This window comes from Protobothrops mucrosquamatus, unplaced genomic scaffold (genome assembly GCF_001527695.2).
Source record: "Protobothrops mucrosquamatus isolate PMUCROS unplaced genomic scaffold, P.Mucros_1.0 scaffold1805, whole genome shotgun sequence".
Classification (NCBI taxonomy): Eukaryota; Metazoa; Chordata; class Lepidosauria; order Squamata; family Viperidae; genus Protobothrops; species Protobothrops mucrosquamatus.
This window is the reverse complement of record NW_015387942.1, coordinates 345853-367723: the sequence shown is the minus strand read 5'-3', so window position 1 is coordinate 367723 and position 21871 is coordinate 345853. Positions and strand designations below refer to the sequence as shown.

At 40.8% G+C, this 21871-nt stretch overlaps 1 protein-coding gene across 1 annotated transcript in view; it reads left to right on the top strand.

Annotated features, from left to right (window-relative positions):
- The window catches only part of UGT1A1 (UDP glucuronosyltransferase family 1 member A1), a 50341-nt gene that overhangs the window by 1747 nt on the left and 26723 nt on the right, over nt 1-21871 (top strand). The window contains exons 2-3 of the mRNA XM_015823239.2: nt 2373-2460; nt 3489-3708. Coding sequence (XP_015678725.2) covers nt 2373-2460; nt 3489-3708 — 308 coding nt within the window. The remainder of the gene's footprint in view (nt 1-2372; nt 2461-3488; nt 3709-21871) is intronic.

The window sequence follows — 21871 nt, the reverse complement described above, 5'->3', positions numbered from 1 at the left end:
TATATATATATATATATATATATATATATATATATATATATATATATATATATATATATATATATATATATATATATCCTCTGTTAAACCAAATGAGAAACAAGGATAATGGGATGAAATTAAAGGAAAAGAAAATCAGGATGAATATTAATGGGCAGAAATTTCTTGACAGACATTATTTCGCCCTTCATCACAAAAAGTGTAAATTAAGTTATCATGTTTAAAATACAACCGTCTCTTCTTTCCATGTCCTATTTGTCACTTACAAACAGTGCCTTGTCATTTCAGTCTTGATCAGCAAAAGTCCATTAAGGGTTACCAGAGATAATGCATTTTTTTTTAACATTGATCAAATAAACTTCATATGCCTTCTTTTTACTTTTAACAATCTTATTATTTAGTCCTCTTCAAATAATGTTCTAAAACTTGATTTCTTTTCATATTTTCTTTATACCTTCTCAAAGAATTCCTCAAAGCTTTAACAAGCTTCTTTTGTAAATCCAATGTAGGAAAATTATTCTGATCATTCTCTTGATTTGTTCTTTGTTTATCCCTTTTCATTTATAAAGCATCAGCTGGTTTCTTTTCTTTGTCCAGCATAGCATTTTTTCCACATCATTCTTGTAACCTATTATTTTTAAATCCACTTTCAGATCAGTCTTCGTCTTGCTGGCAAAACTTGCTCCTCTCCCATAACATCAAACACAGTCTATCTATAGAGCTGACATTCTCAAAATTAATGTCTGGGTCCATTATTCCAAATATCTTTCAGTATGCCCAAAGTTAAAATATTTCATTTCATTCTGTATTAGTAAGCAAAATGTAAGTGTTCTTGTCTTTTAATTGTAATCTTTAGTTCCCCTATAGTGTCCAACCTTCAAAGTCACATGCTATTCATGATTTTTTTTAGAAAGAATTCAAAAACTTTTTGCCACAGGAAGTATTCTTATAATTGATTTCAAAACCCTATTTCAAATCCATTTCAAGTCCATTTGTAATTTTCCAAAGTCAAAATTCTAATAATCCTTCTGCTGTTTATTAAAAAAACATTAAGTTCTTGAAGTTTTATTTAAAACTTCTTAAATAGAAATTGAAGGAAATTCGCCAGGTGCTATAACTTGTTAATCCAAAGGTTCTTAATAGCTGAAAAGCAATTAACAACCAATTTCTGAAAGCGATTAGAAAAGAAACCTAGTGTCCTTTCTATGGCACTGACCATAGTTTGACTAAGATAGGCAATACTTCATTTCCTGGAATTCTAAACCTGCCAGAGATTGCTTTCTTGTGGTCTCCTTGCAAGGAGCAATTGTCTGGAGCAATTGTAAGAAATTTCAAATTCTCTCATTGTCCAGAGAGCAATTATAAAGAGTCAGTATTCATTGACTCTTCATTCTGCTGTGGTTATCAGCTCTGTTTTGGCAGAGCCATCTTCAATTCACCATTTATTCCTTAGAAGGTGCTGCCCAACATTTTTTTAAAAGTTGTAACTTTAAGGGAAGTGCTTCCGCCACTCTACAAGCAATGGAACATCTGTTTGACATTTCCAATATTTCTTTCTTGTCTACAGGGGTTTTTAATTTTTCACTGTGGCTCTTTCCTCTAAAAGAGTCATGCAAGCTGTCAAAGTTCCAAAAGATAGAGCCAAATAAATCAGAACTCTGAGGCTAGAGACTTCCTCAAAGAACATGTTTATTGGATATAAAATATTGGTATGATCAAAAATGAAACCAAGTCTAAAATTCCCTCCAAAGAATTACACTATTACAAAGTCAAACTTCCCACCCCAGTGCTGTGCAATCAGCTACATTTCCCAATAGAATAGTTTGGCAGGCTTTCCTAACATAACTGAAAGAATGAACTTGGTTCCCATGGGACACAGAATTGTTTAGACTAGCAAAAATCCTCTGCACACACCCCCCCATTCATGTGGCAACCTAGAATGAGCAAGATGGCTACGGCCAGGTTGTTGTAGAGTTGACACAAGCCTGAAGTACAGGGTAGATTGGATTCGTATAAAACCCCTTATATACATTCTGCAGTTCTAAATGTATGCTTGTCAACTGAAGTCATTATGAGTGTTTCAGTTGACAACATCTATTAAAATGGTACTTGTCTTATCAGGCGTGTCTTTCTTGTAGATTAAAATGTTAATAAATTAGCTAGTTAATATTTGTATAAATCTGAACTAGCTAATTTATTAATATTTTAATCTACAAGAATGACATTCCTGATAAAACAAGTACCATTTTAATAGACGTTGTCAACTGAAACACTCATAATGACTTCAGTTGACAAGCATATAGATTTATACAAATATGAATTATCAATAAATATATATTTTCATCATTTGCTGTATATTTAAATTTATGAAGGTGTTGTGGAGATATACCGGTGAAGCTCCAATCAATCTTGCCAATAATACAAAGCTGTTTAATTGGCTTCCACAGAACGATCTACTTGGTATGTTTGGGTCGGAAATTAAGGGGGCTTGTTTTTAATTCAGTTTTGATTCTGCTTCCAGTCTGTTATGGTGCTAAATATGAGTAGCTTTATATGTATTACCCAACATCAACTAATATCAAATACTATGAAGTAATGCAAACTTGGATGGACCTATTCCCAAAATCTTTTTTTGGGGGGGGGAAGCGAAATCATTCCTCATGGAACATTGTACCAATATTATCCTTTAAAACCTAGGTAAAGCATTGAATCAGACCTAATCTGGCTGTTTTATCATGTTGCTTCTGCAAGGAAATACACATAGAGTAAAAACTGATCAAATGACCCATTTTTCCTATGAACACTGCTTTCCTCAGATGATTTGTGGAGCTCACCTTCCACCTAAGTGTAAAAATGCCTGTTCCTAGGTAAAATAATTAGTATTTTTTCTCAATGCCTTTTCAGGGAAAAATAATGGATGAATGGGTAGGTGGTTTCTGTAGTTTAAGAAGTTTGGCATTTCATTAATTTTTTCTTTTATTTTTTGTGCTTATTAAAAATTCATTTAAAAATGCATAGATTTGGATATTCTATACTAGATTTTTTGAAGAAGTTCCAAGGGTTAAAATTCTTTTGTTCATTCATATATCCCTAAATTAATTACACAAAAACAGCCTGGGTTATTCCTTTTATACCATAATACAAGAAATAGAGATTGAGGAGAATTGAGATCTGAAATAAACAAGCAGGGAGATAGTGCTAAACAGAGGGCCTTTATATTCTGCTCTGGAAATATCCCACCCAGACAAAGGACACACCTATATGAGGTGACAGTCTATAGCTGTACCACAATATCCAATGTTGGGGATTATGAAGAGGAAAGAAGTTTCCTCTCATAATTCTTGAATAATTGTTAATCACATATTAATAGTTTAATAATTACCCTTTGATTTATGCGGCTCCATTTATAACAATGCAAATTCACCATATATAATTACCGTACCTAGAATAAGCATGCTTGTCTTTTTCCACTTAATCTTCTTGAACAGCTCATCCAAAAACCAGAGCTTTTATCACACATGCGGGCTCCCATGGGATCTATGAGGGGATTTGTCATGGAGTACCAATGGTATTAATACCGCTTTTTGGAGATCAAGCAGACAATGCAGTGCGGATAGAGTCTCGAGGAGCAGGAGTAAAGCTGGATGCAGTTAAAATGACATCAAAGGACTTGTCCAACGCACTGAGGACTGTTATTTATGATAAAAGGTAAGTAATAGAAGAGATATGGTAGGGTTTCTCATAGACATTTCTACTTGCAGATACAGATTACTTAGATGAGATAAATAATAAAATACTGTATCCTGTAAAGATTGCCTTGTTATACTGTAATGATTGTAACAGTTATTCATCTGGATTCTGGATCCCTTAATGTGGTAATTATTAATCTGTGTTCTTTATTAATCTATAAAGCAGAAACCTATTGAATATCAATAATTAGAAAATTCATAATGGTAGACAACATTCCTTAAAGAAACACAGTTTTCTTTATTCCAGCACATTTTCCCTTTATAAGCAACTGCAGCAGGGTTTGATGTGTGTTCTAGAATGCATTCTTAGCTACATAGTGGATTCACAAAGAAAAGCAAGTCACTCTAGTGCTCATTGTTAATCTAATACCTTAGACTATCTCTCAGAATCTAAAACTAGAGATCCTTTCTAAGTGGTGCTGAACTTTATCAAGAGCTACAATTACATATTTGGTATTAAACTCAGTATCAATCCATGGTATCATATTTTATAATGCCTAGCTTGCTGTAAAATTATTGTGGCCAGCCGATAATAACAAAAAAGGAGAAAAATGCATATATATATACACAGTAAAAGCACATAACAGCTGCTTTAAAATGAGTGAAAAAATGCAACAGAAAAATAAACAAAATATAAAGTATATGTTGTTACAGTAAACAGTCATAATTCTGTATATAGTGGGAAATTATGCATAAATATTATATGTACACATACACATTTCTAATATAATTATATAACTGTCATTTTTTAACCTACTGGACTTTCTATAAATGAATCCTATATTTCATTATATTTATCCATACAAAGTCTATGCTGATAGGCAATTTGCTCATAAATAACAAGTGTAATCAAGTCAAGTATATTTTTCCATTTTTAAAGCTTTCTGATATAATTGTTTCCAGAGATACTAAAGTTCCTTTGTATTTAGATCCTAATAATGTTTACTCAAGAGTTACTTGGTAACTCTTTTACTTATAAACTTGTTTGTATTAAACAGGTTTTTTTTATTTATATTCCAAAGTAGCCCAAATGAGAAAATAAACATCAAATGTTGCCTTCCCATATTTCATACTTGACAATATAGCTTGATGATATAGCTCCAGATTCATAAAACTGAATTCTCCCTCATTAATTGGTGATTGCATTTTCTGAAAGTTTTATTAAAGCTTATGGTAGCATAAAACACAAAGATAAATATTAAAAAGGGGGTAGGAAGTGTGGGATAAGAAAAATAGAGAAGAGGAAAAAAAAGTTCGCTTCAGATTCTTTCCAACATAGTAAAATACAAATACAATTATGACCTCAACTTTTTATAAAGCTATGGCAAATCTAGACAACATACTAAAAAGCAGAGCATCACCCTGCCAACAAAAGTACGTATAGTCAAGACCATGGTTTTCCCAGTTGCAGTGTATGGCTGTAAAAGTTGGACCATAAGAAAGGCTGAGCGCAAAAGAATTGAGACCTTTGAACTATGGTGCTGGAGAAGACTCCTGCGAGTCCCCTAGACCAAAAGTTGATCAAACCAGTCAGTCCTAGAGGAGATCAACCCTGACTGCTCTTTAGAAGGCCAGATCCTGAAATTGAAACTAAAGTACTTTAGCCACCTAATGAGAAGGAAGGACTCACTGGAGAAGAGCATAATGCTGGGAAAGATTGAGGGCAATAGAAGAAGGGGAAAACAGAGAATGAGGTGGCTGGATGGAGTCACTGAAGCAGTAGGCGTGAGCTTAAATGGACTCCAGAAGATGGTAGAGGACAGGAAGGCCTGGAGGAACGTTGTCCATGGGGTTGCGATGGGTCAGACAAGACTTCACAACTAACAACAACAATTATTACAAGCCAATTCTATAATTACACTACTTATTATTATTTTTTATTTCAAGCATAAAAAGCAGAAGCAATATCCCTGTAAGGACCCACTTCAATCCACATCTTAAGAAAGCAGAACTCTTGGAAACGGTCTCTTCCAACAGGAACTTTTATTAAAAGAAACTGATAGCGGGCATGATAGACAGGATCTGAGGGATTCCCTTACAATGTAATGTTTTAAATTGTCCCTAAACAGCCCCCCACCCCGCAGTTCTTCCGGGCAATTCAAACCGGCAGATTTCTAGGGGTTAACTCCAGGAGATATAACATCGATCCGGCTCCATTGGCACGATCATTCAACATCTCCTCACACAGATCCCAGATGCTGCATCTTCCCCCCACCTTTCTCTCGCTGGCCGGTAAGGAGGAGTTCAGAGGGGCATAGGATGAAAGGCAAATGGCTACATTGTTATGGTTAGCAGATCCGAAGCGAATCAACAAAAGGTTACTTTGTAATGAATAGAGGAAGTGAAAGTAATAAAAACCCCATGCATACCCCCCTCCCCTTAGTAGTATGAAAGAATCCAGGAGAGAGTAAAATTGGTTTTATATCAGAGAAGATAGGTAGGATGTCATGGTTCCGAAAAGAAGCAGCTTTTCAAAGAACTTTGAGGCTTTATTTACCTTAAAGAATCCTTTTATTGCTACATAGCTTCGGTACGTACATAATGAAGCCAAAAATTGAATCCTCCCACCCCCAATCACCCGTAACAAAGCATAACTCACGCCTTCATTTTACAGTCATCAATCACATTCTCCAATTAGTTTGAAGTGTGAATTGTCCCTCCCGTACTCCTTCTGTTACAGCTGACCTTGGCAATGCTGTATTGAAATATTGTTATGGTTAACTTGCATACTTTCCCATCCGCTAGGCTAGTATTGTCTGCTTTAACTCTAGAAGTGATATACAGGCTAAATAAAACATGTTTGCTTCTTCATATATGGCAAGCAAGAACATCCGATGTTAGCAGTCTTGACATCCGGTCCCCCTTACAAAAAGGACAGATCCTGGAATGTAAACAAAAGCATAGGTTAAGGGTTATTTTTGGGTTTGTTGGGGTGTTTCACATGAAACCTTTTGACCAATCTGTCAGCTTTTACTTCACTGGATTTCACCCAGGTGGCTTCAGATAACGGGTATCCCTTCCATTGTACTAGGTACTGCAATTTCCCATTAAAAATTCTAGAGTCAAGAATATGTTTTACTTCATAGTGGGTCTGTCCCGCAACTATGAGGGGCCCAGATGCCTTCTTCGGAGGAGGTCTTAAAGTGGAGCCCCGATAACGTTTCAACAAGCTACAATGGAAAACTGGGTAAATTTTCCCTAAAAGTCTAGGGAGTTTTAGTTCTACTGTGACCGGGTTGATGATCCTTACTATGGGGAAAGGTTCCAAGAATTTTGGTCCCAATTTCTTGCTGGGCAATTTGAGGTGTAAATACTTAGTTTACAAATAAACCTTTTCCCCAACTTGGAATGTTCTTTGGGGAGCCCTCTTCCTATCAGTCTGCTTTTTATAGGTTTCAAAAGTCTTTTTTAAAGCAGTTTTTGTGTTTCTCCAAACTTCTTCCCACCCTCTCACCCACTGGTCAAGTGTCTGGGAAGCGGAGGGCACCTGAGGTATTGGGCTGAACTCTTTTCCTGTGGCCACTCTGAAAGGTGCGTAGCCGGTGCTGCTGTGCACAGAATTATTGTACGCCACCTCCGCAAAAGGGAGGAGATCAGTCCAGTTCGTCTGTTGGTAAGAAATGTAGCATCAAAGATATTGCTCCACCATTTTGTTAGCAGATTCTGCAGCCACATTGGTGGCAGGATGAAAAGCAGAGGATAATCGTTGAGATGATCCAATTAATTTAAGAAAACTTCGCTGTGAACTGCACCCCCCTGTCCGAAATTATTTGCTTAGGGGCGCCATGCAGCCGGTAGATGTGCTTCAGGAACAATTTGGTCAATCATTGGCCAGATGGGAGTCCTTTGCAGGCGATGAAATGAGCCTGCTTCGAAAACAAGTCTATTACAGTCCAGATGACAGTATTTCCTCTACTTTCAGGTAGGTCTACTATAAAGTCCATAGCTATTTCTTCCCATGGTTGAGAAGGGTCTGCCACGGGTTGCAGTAACCCAGGGGTTTTCCCTGGAATTCTTTTCATTGTGGCACATACAGTACAACGTTTTACATAGTTTTCCACATCCTTTTTCAGCCCCGGCCACCAAAATTGCCGGCGGGTGAGGTGTAGGGTTTTCAAATATCCAAAGTGTCCAGCCTGTTTTATATCATGGCTGTGTTTGAGAGCATTAAGACGGAGGGCTTCTGGCAAATATAATTTCCCCCCTTTGTAAGCCAAGCCATCCCTGCACGTTATAGAGGTGTGATTATCTTTGAACCATTGATCGGTGAGGAGCTCTCTTTTTATTTTCTTTACTCCGGGGTCATCAGGATTGGGGACCCTGCGAGGTGTAAGTTGATTAGCAGTTTGTGGATTGGGGATAATAACCTCGTTAATCTCTTCCCGTTCGCTTTTGTATTGGGGTAGCCTGAATAGCGCATCAGCTAGGAAGTTTTTTCCTCCTGGTATGTTCCTCCTGGTATGAAGTTGAAGCGGTTAAAGTACTGTGCCCATCGCACTTGTTTTGGGGACAATTTACGGGGAGTTCTCAGTGTTTCTAGATTTTTGTGATCTGTCCATACCTCAAATGGCACATTGCTCCCTTCTAGATAGTGTCATCAGTTTAATAGCGCCCATCTAATCACGAAGGCCTCTTTCTCCCAGATTGCCCATCTCCGCTCGCTGTCAGTAAATTTCTTAGAGGTGTAGGCGCAGGGTTGCAGGACCCCACTTTTGTTCTTTTGCAGTAACACAGCTCCAACTGCCACATCGCTGGCGTCGGCTTGAATCACAAAGGGTTCCCCTGGGCAGGGGTGCTTTAGGACCGGTTCAGCAGCAAACAGTCTCTTTAAATTCTCAAAAGCTGTTTGACAGCCCATTGTCCATGCTAGTGGTTGGCCCGGCCGTGGCTTCCCTCCTCCTTTGCCTGTTTTGAGTAGTTCTGTAAAGGATAGGGCAATCTCAGCAAAAGAGGGGATGAATTGACGATAAAAGTTGGCAAATCCCAGAAAGCTCTGGAGTTGTTTGCGAGTCTTTAGGGGCTGCCATTCGATTATAGCTTTCACCTTGGCTGAATCCATTTCAATACCTTCGTTGGAAATTCTGTAGCCAAGATAGTCTAATCGGGTCTGGTGAAATTCACATTTTGACAATTTGGCATAAAGCTTGGCATTCATTAGTTTCTTTAATACTTCTCTCACCAGCTTTATATGATCAGTCATATTCGTGCTGTATATCAGGATATCATCAAGATATACTAAAACCCCTTTGTTTTCTACATGAAGTGATCATGTAGAACCTCATTAATCAACTGCATAAATACGGCTGAGGCCCCCTGTAGGCCAAATGGCATGACTTTGAACTAATAGCTCCCCATAGGACAGTTGAAGGCAGTTTTCCACTTGTCTCCCTCCTTTATCCTCACCCGGTAATATGCCTCTCTCAGGTCTAATTTAGTGAAGACACTCCCCTTAGCCAGATGGGTTAATAAGTCCTTTAAGAGGGGTATTTGTCTTCCACACTTACAGCATTGAGGCCCTTATAGTCTACGCAGAGACGAAGAGACCCATCTTTTTTTTTCTTTGAATAACACGGGGGCTCCCACAGTGGATTTGGCCCGTTCAATGAACCCCCTCGCTAGGTTTTTGCTCACGTATCACTGCATCTCCTCCATTTTGAGGGGGGACATAGCATACATTCTCGGTCGTGGAAGTTTGGCTCCTGGCACTAGTTCGATGGAGCAGTCATTGGGTCTGTGAGGGGCAGGGCATCACATTCCTTTTCACTGAATGCCTCTGCCAGGTCCCAGTAGTCATTGGGAATGAGTGGTTCATCTGGTGGCAGTGAGGCAACCATGTGCGCTCGTTCATTGGGTGACCTAAGGTGCCCTGCAACATCTGTTGAATCAATGGGGGGATTAGGCCCTATAGGTAGTCTCACAGTTCTCATTCCTTTCTCCCACCAGATAAACCGCTTCCATTTGTCTAACCAGGCTAGCCCTAGGATCACAGTCTCAGTCATTTTTGGAGCCACTAGGAAGCGAATAAACTCCCAGTGCACACCTATTTCTAGGCGTAAGGGCTCAGTTACTTGTGTGACAAGAGTCCCTCCCATGAGGGAGCCATCGGCTTGCTCAAATCTCATGGGTTCGGAGAGCAATTTTGCTTGTATGCCCAATTTCATGGCAAAGGGTAAGCTAATAATACATCGGGTGCATCCAGAATCTATTAGCACATTTAAGTTCATTTGTATCCCCGATTATAAGTTTGGCGGCTAGCGAAAAAGGCGGGATTTGTCGACTCACCATTGGGTCGTTCTTCCCTTCATCATTGCTGTCGAGAGAGGGTAGAGCGGGGAAGGATCCAGCCTTAGTTTCGGCGTCCTCCTGTGTAGGGGATGCGACTTGGGCAGCCAGTTCTTGTTTGATCCAATTGGATTTTCCTCTCAGTGGCTGCTGATCAGATTTCTTCTTTGCTGCGGGTCTCGGTCTGCTCTGCCGTTGGGGGTAGGGAACTGGGCAGTTCGCTGCTCGATGTCCCTGTTGTCCGCATAGGAAGCACACAAGTGGCGGCCCTGCAGGTGGTCTGGGTCTTTCAGTAGACGTAGTTGTTGGGGGGTCTCCAGGGGGTTGGTTGTCATCTGGGTCATTCTGGTTTCGGTTCAATTTCAGGAGAGGGAGGCTTCTTATAGCGAGAGAGCTTAACGTCTAGCTTCATCGCTGTCTGGTACCACTCCTGTAGCCGATCAGGTACTTCTCGATAGATGCAGGCCTGAGAGAGGTGATCATCTAATCCCTCGATGAGGTGATGGATTAGGGACTGCTCAGGCCACCCCTCTATTCGACCTGCTATCTTGCGGAACTCTTGCACGTACTCCAGGGCAGGCCTGCCAGCTTGTTTTATTTTGTGGATCTGTCCTGCTGCTTTGAGGCCAGTGGATGGGTCCTCAAATCGTTCTCTCAGACCTAGGAGAAAAAAGTGGGGATCTTCCAGTTCGGGGGCTTGCTCACTATATAAATTATTCAGCCATTCAGCTGCTTCTCCCTCTAAGTTGGATGCAATAACGTCGACCATGGCACCTGGGTCCGGATAGTGGTAGGCCCAGCGATTCAAGTGAGAACGCACTTGGTTGAGAAAAAAAATCAGCTTCCCTGGGTCCCCATCGAAGGTTGCTTTGAAGGGTGGTGCAAACACAGGCTGTTGCAGCCCCCACTGGGGCTGTTGCTGCTGGCCCCACCCTGGCTGCTGGTTCCACGGCTGCTGGACTTGTCTCCATGCTTGTGGCCCTCCCAGTTGCTGTTGGCCCCATCCTGCCTGCTGATCCAATGGCTGCTGAGCTCTCTGCTGTTGACGTGGTGTCCCCAGTTGCAGTTGGCCCCACCCTGGCTGTTGTTGCCATACCGGTAGTACTGGCCTCTCGAGTCATTGGAGGTCTTTCCCAGGTTGCTGTCTGGGCGGAGGTTGCTGCTGTCTTCTCTGCTGCTGGCCAGTGGGGGCTGATGGTGCCCCCTGCTGCTGTAGGCCTCTCAATGGTGGCTGTGCAAGTGGGGGTTGTAGTGGTCTTCTCTGCTGTTGGACTGCAGGGGGTGGTGATGCCCTCTGCTGCTGTAGGCCCCTCAATGGCTGCTGGAAAAGTGGGGGTTGTTGCTGGGCCTCCCTCATCTGCAAGCCCACCAGCTGTTGCTCTCCTGGCTTTTGCACCACCCCAAGCTGCTGCAAGGCCTCTATTAGTTGATGTAAGCTCAGAGATGGCTGATCACTCATCTGTGGGGGTTGCCCAATTTTACCTTGCTGTAGGGGGCCCAGGCTGGGGTTTCCTCTCTCTGTGGGGCTGGAGGCCCTGGCAGGGGACCCAAGGGTCTGAAAGACTGTTTGATCTACGAGGGAGGGGCTGCGGGCCTCTCTCAATGGGAGCTGCTCTTCGCTCCACACTTCTAATTCTTCAAATCTTTCTGCCAGGTATTCTAATGACCCACTGCGAGCTGCAGGTGGGTATTTCCACTCACCCGAGTTTTCAGTGACAGACAGCCAGGCAACTCTCCACTGGTGGGGGGGATGCGATATGTAAGAATCCCTTTGTCGTAACTCACGCTTATCTGCTGGCAGGGCTGTATGAAAGCCTCCAGAGCCTCCACTTGGCTTATCCCAGTCTGATGACCAAATCAGCTCTCCCAGCTGGGAGAATCTGCAAGAATTTCTTCTCCACTGACTGGCTAGCTGTCGTTCCCCTGCCTGGGGAAGCTGCTGCTGCTGTCGCTCCCCCACCTGGGGAAGCTGTGGCTGGGGGGCTGCTGACCTCAGGCATTTCTTCCTCTTCCATGGCGAGATGGGTAAGGGACCCCTAAATGGTTTTAAAAGTTTGTGGTTTTTGGCTTGATGTCATGGTTCCGAAAAGAAGCAGCTTTTCAAAGAACTTTGAGGCTTTATTTACCTTAAAGAATCCTTTTATTGCTACATGGCTTCGGCACATACATAATGAAGCCAAAAACTGAATCCTCCTACCCCCAATCACCCGTAACAAAGCATAACTCACTCCTTCATTTTACAGTCATCAATCACGTTCTCCAATTAGTTTGAAGTGTGAACTGTCCCTCCCGTACTACTCCTGTTACAGCTGACCTTGGCAATGTTGTACTGAAATATTGTTATGGTTAACTAGCATACTTTCCCATCTGCTTGGCCAGTATGTCTGCTTTAACTCTAGAAGTGATATGCAGGCTAAATAAAACATGTTTGCTTCTTCATATATGGCAAGCAAGAACATCCAATGTTAGCAGTCTTGACATAGAAATCAAATATAACTGGATTCTGACATCCTGCCCCCCTTAAAAATAAGAGAGATCCACCTGTAAAGAAAACAAAACAGGTATAAAAGTTAGTCTGGCTTGTTAGGATACTCTGTATGAAACTTCTTTAATAGCTTCGGGGCTCTGACATGATGTTTATGGACCCACTCGTTTTGTGAGAAGGGGAGGTGTTTCCATGCTACTAGGTATTGAGTTGTCCCATGATATGCTTTTTTCTTCCCCCATGGATGCTTTTTCCGTTCTTAATTTTGGTAGATCCACTTGGGGTTTTAAGTCTGTAGAGTCCCCCTTCAGGAAATTGATTTCTGTCATCCTCCAATTTACCCAGGGGTTCCATTTTTTTAACCATTCCAGCCCTAGGATCATTGGGCATTCAATGCCTGGGATCACTACGAACGTTATGTCTTCCTCATGGTTTCCCAGGGATAGGTGGACTGGTAACGTGGCTAGGTAGCTGGCACCCCCCTGCTATGGACCCATCTAACTGGCCAAATGAGATTGGTTGTTCCAGCCTCCTCACCGGAATGCCCAGATTCCCCACTAGTGTCGGGCTAATGAGGTAGTGGGTGCAGCCAGAGTCTATTAAGGCTTTCACCTTGACAGCTTCGGGCATGGAGGGAATTAATATAGTCACTGTCTTGAGGATGGGTGCGATGTGTCCATTTACCAGGGGTTCGCCCTCCGAGCTGTTGTCTGAGGCGTCCACTGGCCCTGCGGTGTAGGCTGGAGTTCCTTCCCCACATTGGGAAAAGGTTGGGGATTCTACAGCCTCTATCGCTCTCATGGCAGGTTCTTTTGGCTTAGCTGGGGACTTCCTGGATTTACTGGGCGGTGATCTGTCTGGGTTGTGCTGGGGGTCTTTTGAGCAGCATTCTACAGCCTGATGCCCCTCTCTCCTGCATTTGAAACAGCCTGTTGGCTTCTTGGCCATAGCCGGTGGCTTTGCTGGCTCGCATGTTGGCTCAGGTGGCAAGCGGCCCCATGGTTTTCCTTGGCGGTGCCTCTTCAATAGGTCGATCTCTGCTTCCTCTGCCAGGACGTACCACTCATCAAGTTGGTGTGGGTCCCCCTGGGGCAGGCAAGCGTCATACAGGTCATAATTTAGGCCATCTTTGAAATGGTTAAGGAGGATGTCTTCCAGCCAGTTCAGCTTGCTGGCAATGGCCTGGAATTCTTGCGTATATTTGGCTACCGGGCATCTGCCTTGCCTCACCATTTTGATTCTTTTGCGGGCTTTGTGATCAGCCAGGGGGGTCCTCAAATCGCCTTCTCAGAGAGGACATGAAACGGTTGAAGTCGTTGAGCTCTAGGGCATCAGAATCATGCAAATTCACCACCCAATCTGCGGCTGGTCCGTCCAGGGCGGATTGCACAATCCGGATACGGGCTTTGTCACTAGAGATGTGCTGCCCATATTCCTCCATCTAGCTGAGGACTTAGGTTAGGAAAAACCCCAAGCGTGTCGGCTCCCCCTTGAATTTTGCGTCCAGCAGCGGGAGTCTTTGAATGGATCGGTGGCTGCGCCGTTGGTATTATCTTCCTTCTGGATCACCATCTGCAGGTTGGTGGGGAGTGGGGGCTGCTGAAGTGGTCGCTACTGGATCAGCGGACGTCCCTGGGACTGCAGGTTCCAATTCCCCCTCAGTGTCCCTCCAGCTGCAGCTCCAGATGCTGGTGCGGCCTCAGGGCTCAGAATTCTCCTTCCCTAGGGAACTGAGGTTTCTTTTCATCAGGTCAATAGCTTTCTCTAGGATCCAGTTCGCGTGCTGTGCCCAACTTCCTTCCTCTTCACTCACGTGTGGGGATTTCTCTATCTCCTGCTTCCATTCTGGTTGGTTGGCCCCCCATCTCAGGGTCACCTTTCTTGATCTCTTTTCCCACTCGCCTTTCTTTCCAACGCCCATTGACCACCGAGATTTGTGGTTACACATCTCCACCACCTCTTCTCCTGAGGAGTATGACATTTCAGATCCCGACAGCTGGCAGGTTTTCGGTCGGGGGAAAGGCTCCCTCTCCGTGGGGGTTTCTCCCTTCCCTGCCTCATCGTCTGACATTGTATTTTTTGCAAAGTCCTCCGGCAAGGTTCTCCCTTCCAAGTTGACTATTACTGCAGATCTTGTCTAATGTAAGGATCCACTTCAATCCACATCTTAAGAAAGCAGAACTCTTCCAACAGGAACTTTTATTAAAAGAAACTGATAGCAGGCATGATAGACAGGATCTGAGGGATTCCCTTACAATGTAATGTTTTAAATTGTCCCTAAGCAGCCCCCCACCCCACAGTTCTTCCGGGTGATTCAAACCGGCAGATTTCTAGGGGTTAACTCCAGGAGAGATAACATCGATCCGGCTCCATTGGCACGATCATTCAACATCTCCTCACACAGATCCCAGATGCTGCATCTTCCCCCCCTTTCTCTCGCTGGCCAGTAAGGAGGAGAAGTTCAGAGGGGCATAGGATGAAAGGCAAATGGCTACATTGTTATGGTTAGCAGATCCGAAGCGAATCAACAAAAGGTTATTTTGTAGTGAATAGAGGAAGTGAAAGAAATGCATATCCCTCCCTTAATAGCATGACATACCCCCATGCATACCCCCTTCCCCTTAGTAGTATGACAGGATCCAGGAGAGAGTAAAATTGGTGTTCTATCAGAGAAGATAGATAGAAATGAAATATAACTGAATTCTGACAATCCCAGTAGAAGCAAGACGAAATAAAGTGTCTTTGTTTAAAACATCACCATCTTAATCAAATATATTTCCCCTTTTTTACATTTTTATATATAGTTATTAATCTTTCTAAAATATCATCATGTGTATTAACAAAATTAGTATACTCTTTCAAATTTTTTAATCTTAAAGGAAAACTCTTTTATATAAATTTTAAAACTCTAAACATTTCTTTAAAAATTCATCTTTATAACTAAAATCAATTCCAATGCATCTTTTAAAACTTCCTTTTGACATACATACTTTCAGTTTCAATAATTTTGAATAATGCCTATTATGATGATATTTTAAATACAAGCTATCCAGCGCAATGGCAAGAAGAGTTCCCAATAAATTTACAATCCTCAAGAAAACAAATTTGGGACATTTTCTTTATGGATACTAACAAGATTGAGAATCTCCTGAGGAAAAAAAGATGTTTATATTTACTTGGTAGGCATTCCAGAGATAAAAAGATTTTATTCTATGAGGACAAGCTGGAGGGAGTGATTTAAACTTAATGAGTTTATTTATTTATTAAATTTATTGATTTCCTGTCTTACCACAGGGTAACTCTAGATGGCTTACAATAATTAATTGGAGTTAGGATGGATATCAGTCTATTTATATAATCGAAAGTAAGTTTCAGTGTATGGTTTTATGTTTATAAACTGGGTTTGATTTTTTTTCCTTTTTCTTATAATGCTTCAGTAATTCATAAAGTTAATAAAATATTATTGAAAGTGAATTTAAAAGTATGCATGTTAAAAAAAATTAAAAATGTATTAGAAATTATTGACATTAGAATTTAGAGTTTCAAAATGGATATTAAAAACATTTCCTCTTTAAGGTTAAAGAATTTGAAAGAGTACAATGAAATGTGTTAATATAAATGATGATAGTCTACAAAGATTAATAAGTGTAAATAGAAATATAATACATACATACATACATACATACATACATACATACATACATATTCAAAACGCAGAACAGACTGATTTATATTTGGTAGACCGGGTGCCTCACCCAACAGATAAGATATATATCCTCCCTGGTTTCTGCTGACGGGAGTAAGGGGGAACCTGTGGCTCAAAAGGGTAATACAGCTGCCTAACATGCAAGCTGCCCAGGTTCGAATCCCTGAAGGGTGTGACTAGCTGATGAGGGCAAATGAGCCTGAAATAGCTATACTAGTCTCCCACTAACTCTTTGTCAGCCACAAAATTTTGAATTTATAGTGTTCACAGTATGTGAGGTCTGCCTGCAAAACATGCTCCTAGATTGGAGCGAAACGCAGAACAGACTGATTTATATTTGGTAGACCGGGTGCCTCACCCAACAGATAAGATATACATACATACATACATACATACATACATTACCCCCCCAGTTGATTACTGATAAATATATTGCAACAATGTTAGTTTCTCCCCCTTGTGAAGCAGTCCACAATCTATAAACTTGTACATCTATTTACAATCACCTCAGGCCAGTGGTGGCGAACCTATGACACGGGTGCCAGAGGTGGCACTCAGAGCCCTCTCTGTGGGCACACGTGCCATTGCCGCAGCTTTGCCTCCCCCCGCAACTCCCTCCTCTCCAGCAGCCCCCCTGAAGGAGACTCGTCCTCAAGTGTGGACCACAGGGAGCAGCGCAGCCAAGGACATGGCAGCCAGGCAGCATAGACAAGACTCTGCCCTCACACCCCATCATGCAGTTGATGCTGCAGGGCACGGGCAGAGGGTGTGGCCGCCATAGCACTGCTGGGCTGCCTGGGTGATCTGCGGAGGGCCCTGTAGTCAGTGAGTGGTCCTGTGGGCAGTCGGGGCAGGGGATGGGGAGGCAGAGCGGGGGGGAAGAGTGGGGGTGGAGCAGGGGCAGGGCCAGTTTTTGGACACTCGGTCTCTAAAAGGTTCACCATCACTGCCTTAGGCTGTCGTCTATCTAGTATAATTAAAAACAAAATTGTTAATAGGTAAATCCACAGCAAAGCTAAATTTCAAAACCCTCTGTTACAAATCTGTTATTCTATTTAACTCGTTGAAAAACTAAAATGGCTTCTTATCTCCCACAAATCACCACAATCTTATCTCTGATCCATCCAGAATTAAATATTTTTGTTTGGTTCTCTTTAATAAAACTTTCCCTTAAGATTTTTATTGGGAGTTTTCCCAACAATTTTATCTTACCTTCCAATATCTTAAACCTCTGCTGTAAATATCTTCACCACATCCATTGTTGAAACAGTCTCTCTGTAAACCAAAGTACAAAAATTCTTGTAAGTTGTTATCTGATTAAATATAATAAATCCATTTTCCAAAATCAATCCATCTTCCCAGGAAAGTCCAGTTCAAATTATTTTCCAATCGGTTATAATAAGTCCATCACCTTAAGAGAGTCTAGGTCATTACTAATCCCATCTGCCAATTCTAAGTCTGTAAAATCCAAATCGCCTTCAAATTTCTGCAATGGGCCTTCTCTTTTCCAGCCAAACTGATGTTTCTTCAAATCTGCCAGCAACGACTTAGATTCCAGTCCATCCAATTGTAACTCTGGTTTGGCTGCAATTGTTTGCATCTGGGTATCCTCATAAATTGATTTGAAAATCTGGTGATTTTATCAAGCTTTTAACCAAAGTTTTCAATATGAGTTTATAGATTAAAAGGCATGTTTTTTCAAAAGCAACCTACCGGGCTTTATCTTTAAGTTGATGCATTGTTTGTATTTTTAATATAGAGCAGCCTTTCCTGTATTACACAACCAATGAAAACAATCCCTTTCAAAGACAAAACAGTTAAATATACTGTAACAAAATGGCTGCATGAAACATTGAAATATTTCTCACAGTGAAGGTGTAAAGAAAAAGAGGAAAAGGAAAAGTTCCATCAAAAATTAAAAAATAATCCAGACCAGACTTCCAGTTTTGGATCGTGGCGCGGGCGGTTGTTCAGACAGAGTCGTCTCTTCGCCGGCCGGTTTCCCTTCGTCGGTAGAACCTTAACAGGGTTGAAAGTCACCCTGGAGGGGCTACTACCGATGAGGAGGACTCTTGTCGACTGCGGAAGGGCGGCAGCTCCTTCTGCGGTCCGAGGCAGCTCCTTAGGGCCAACGGAGAAAAGAAAAGATCGGCCATTAACATGGCCAATGGAGATTCAGCAGGCTTGAAAATAAATAGAAACAAAACAAAGGTCATAGCAAAAAATATGACTAATACACAAAAGGAAAATCTTGGGGAAAAATTAGGTATACAAATAGTTCCTAAATTAAAATATCTGGGAATTGTTATTTCTGCATGGTGCTCATCAATTAAAGAGGACAATTATGGAAAGTTAGTAAAGCACATAAAATCTGGCCTAGATTGCTGGAGGAACCTACACCTCTTGTTTCTTGGAAGAATCTCAGCAGTGAAAATGAATATTTTACCCAAAATGATATTTTTGTTTCAAAATATCCCAATCCAATTAGATAAAAAATTTTTTAAAGAGCTGAACAAATTAACATTAGATTTCGTGTGGCAAGGAAAGAAAGCAAAAATAAAACAAAAGTCTCTACAGGATGCCAAAGTGAGGGGAGATTAGGCTTTCTGGATTGGGAGCTGTACTATCGAGCAGTGGCCTTGACGTGGATTAGGGATTGGATTACTTTGGAAAATAAAAGATGTTTATATCTAGAGGGACATGACCTCCAGCAGGGTTGGCATGCTCATTTGTGGACAGGGAAAAGTAGGAACCATCATTATTTCTTGAGGCACAAAGTTCGGCAAGAACTCATAAAAAGTTGGAACATAGTTAAAAGCCAACACTATATAGGAGTTCCAGGTTGGCTCTTGCCATTAGAAGCAGTTACATACCCCAATTTATACAGGCAAGATAAGATCATTACATATAAAGATATTCTGTCAGAGGAAGGCCATCTAAAGCAAAGATAAGAGTTGAGACAACAGAGAATAGTTTTGGAATGGTGGTCTTATCTTCAGATGCAAGCAAGATATGTGAAAGACAAGAAAGAGTGGGGAATTAATAGACGAGATACGGGGCTTGATAAAATAATACTAGGCTTGGAGAGAAAACAAATTAAAAATATATATAAATACATGTTAGAATATAAATTATATGAGGAACAAGTCAAAGAAACGATGGTTTCCTGGGCAATAGATTTGGGACACGCTATAAATCTGGACCAATGGCAGCAAACTTGGGAACATAACAACAAAATTACATTGGCATCATCTTATAAAGAAAATTTTTATAAGATGCTTTATAGATGGCATCTGCCACTGGCCAGACTTGCAAAAATGTATAGTGGTTACTCAGCAATTTGTTGGAAGTGTAAAAAGGAAAAGGGTACATTCTTTCACGTTGGTGGGTTTGTAAAGAAGTACAGGTTTATTGGCTTAGGGTCTGGAGATTGATAATAGAAATGACGGGTCAAAAAATTCAATATAAACCAGAGATGTTTTTATTAGGAATATTAGAAAAAAATATAAACAAAGATGATATATATTTAATTATACATGTGATAACAGCGGCAAGGATCTTGTTTGCCCAAAATTGGAAAGCAATTGAAGAGCCTAGCAGAAATGTGCTAATAAGGAAAACCTTACATTGCGCTGAACTGGATAAGATGACTAAGGAATTAAAAAACCAGGAGGAAACAGAATATTACCAAATTTGGAATAAATTTTACAAGTGGAGGGAAACAAGAAGGAAGTCAATAGAAGGAATATAAATAGGGGACTTGATATGTATAGCTGTATATGTAATACATTTTTATATGTAAAGTATGGAATGATTAGACAAAGATGTATGTCAAAGATGATACACCACGTTCAATGTTTTTAAATCTTTTTTTCCTTTGTATTCAATAAAATATATTTTTTTAAAAAAACATGGCTAATCACTTAGCCGCACCAGCCGAAAGTCAGAAGAACATCTAAGCAAAAAGAACCACCGTGGAAGATCCGGGTGAGACCCTTCCTTCCCTCTCTTTACCCTAACTATCTCCCTGTGAAAAGCTTTTGGAATTGTTTCCCTACTTTGAGAGAGCGGCATCTGTTTACTGGGGAAAAAGAGTTCTGGAAACAAACAAAAAATAATAATTAATTTTTTCTGTCTATTTTTATTTTTGGATATTCTGGGGCTCTGAAAAAAATTCCTCCTATAGAACTTTATTACTCTAGTCTTTATTACTCTACTTATTAAGCTGGAGAATATTGTTTTTCCCCCCTAAAAAACTAATAAAACTTGTTAAAAAAAATCCAGACCAAAGCTTTGTAAGAGTTAAACCCTGTGGTGAAATCTGATATAGATGTAAATCCAATCTGGCCAGTTTCATTATTCAACAAGTTGCTGTCAGCTTCCATAGGGAAAGCAAAAGTAGTTCACAGCCAAAAAAATAAACAGTGAAGAAAAGAAAAAAAATGTTGATATTAAAATACATCAAGGGGTTAGAGTAAATCAGCCTTCAACCAGTCAATTAACTTTTAAAAATAAAAAGAAACAAACTTAAAATGTGCAATTAAAAGCCAAGGCATACTTAAAACTTGAAACAGCTTAGAGGAAAGAGGGACACTGAACTCTCCAACTACTTCTACTAGGATTTGCAATCTCCAGGATTCCTCTTCCCAGGAATGTCCATGGGCATCTGAGAGTCATTTTGGGTCATTCCAAGCTGCTCCCATTTGATCTAGGGAGCCGGCTGCCATTTTGGCAGCAAAATCAGCTGTTCATTGGGCAGGAGAAGCAAACCCTTCCCCCCATCATATATGTACGCCATCTTGGAGGACACTCAGAACTGATATTTCTTAAATGGATGGGTAAGCAAATTTTCATATTGGCAATAACTCCAATTTGGATCAGTTAATAGAATATCCAGTTATGTTACTAATGTGTCTGTCATTTGCCTCAATACATGTATACCAGTGTTGGAGCATTCATAACTTCTGGAGGCAAGTTGGGTCTTGATGGGTTTGTTCTCCTATGTTGTGTCATGGGTTTATGAAGTAGTTGCTTTGTTTCTCCAATGTACAGATCTGCACATGTCTCACTACATTGTACTGTATATATCACATTGTTCAGTTTGTGTCTCCATGTTCTATCCTTGGGGTGGAATAGCTTCTATCTTAATGCATTCTTGGGATTAAAGTGTGCATGTGTGTTGTGTTCGTTGAAAATCCTCCTGAGCTTTCCAGATATTCCTGCAATGTATGGAATGACAACATTGCTTTGTTTGTTGTTTTCTTCTTTTATTGTTATGGAAGAGCTCCTGCTGGGTCTTTTTCTTGATTTGATGAAGGCCAAGTTGGGATAGCCACAGGTTCACAGGGCTTCCTTGATGTGTTTTAATTCTTTTTCTTTTCTGTCTTTGCTAGTAAGCAAACCTTCAGCCTGATAGTGTAGGATTCTGATTACTCCCATTTTGTGTTCCAGTGGCTGGTGAGAATCAAAATGTAAATACTGATCTCTCTCTCTGTGTGGTGGTGGTGGTGATGGTTCTGTAAATTTCTTTCTTTCTTTTTTTTTTTTTAAATCCAGAAACCTTTTTATTTGGGATTACCAAGGAGAAATTTAGCAAAGGATCTTTATATTTAGTACTGCATATTCTATTTTTTTTTATTTTTTTTAATG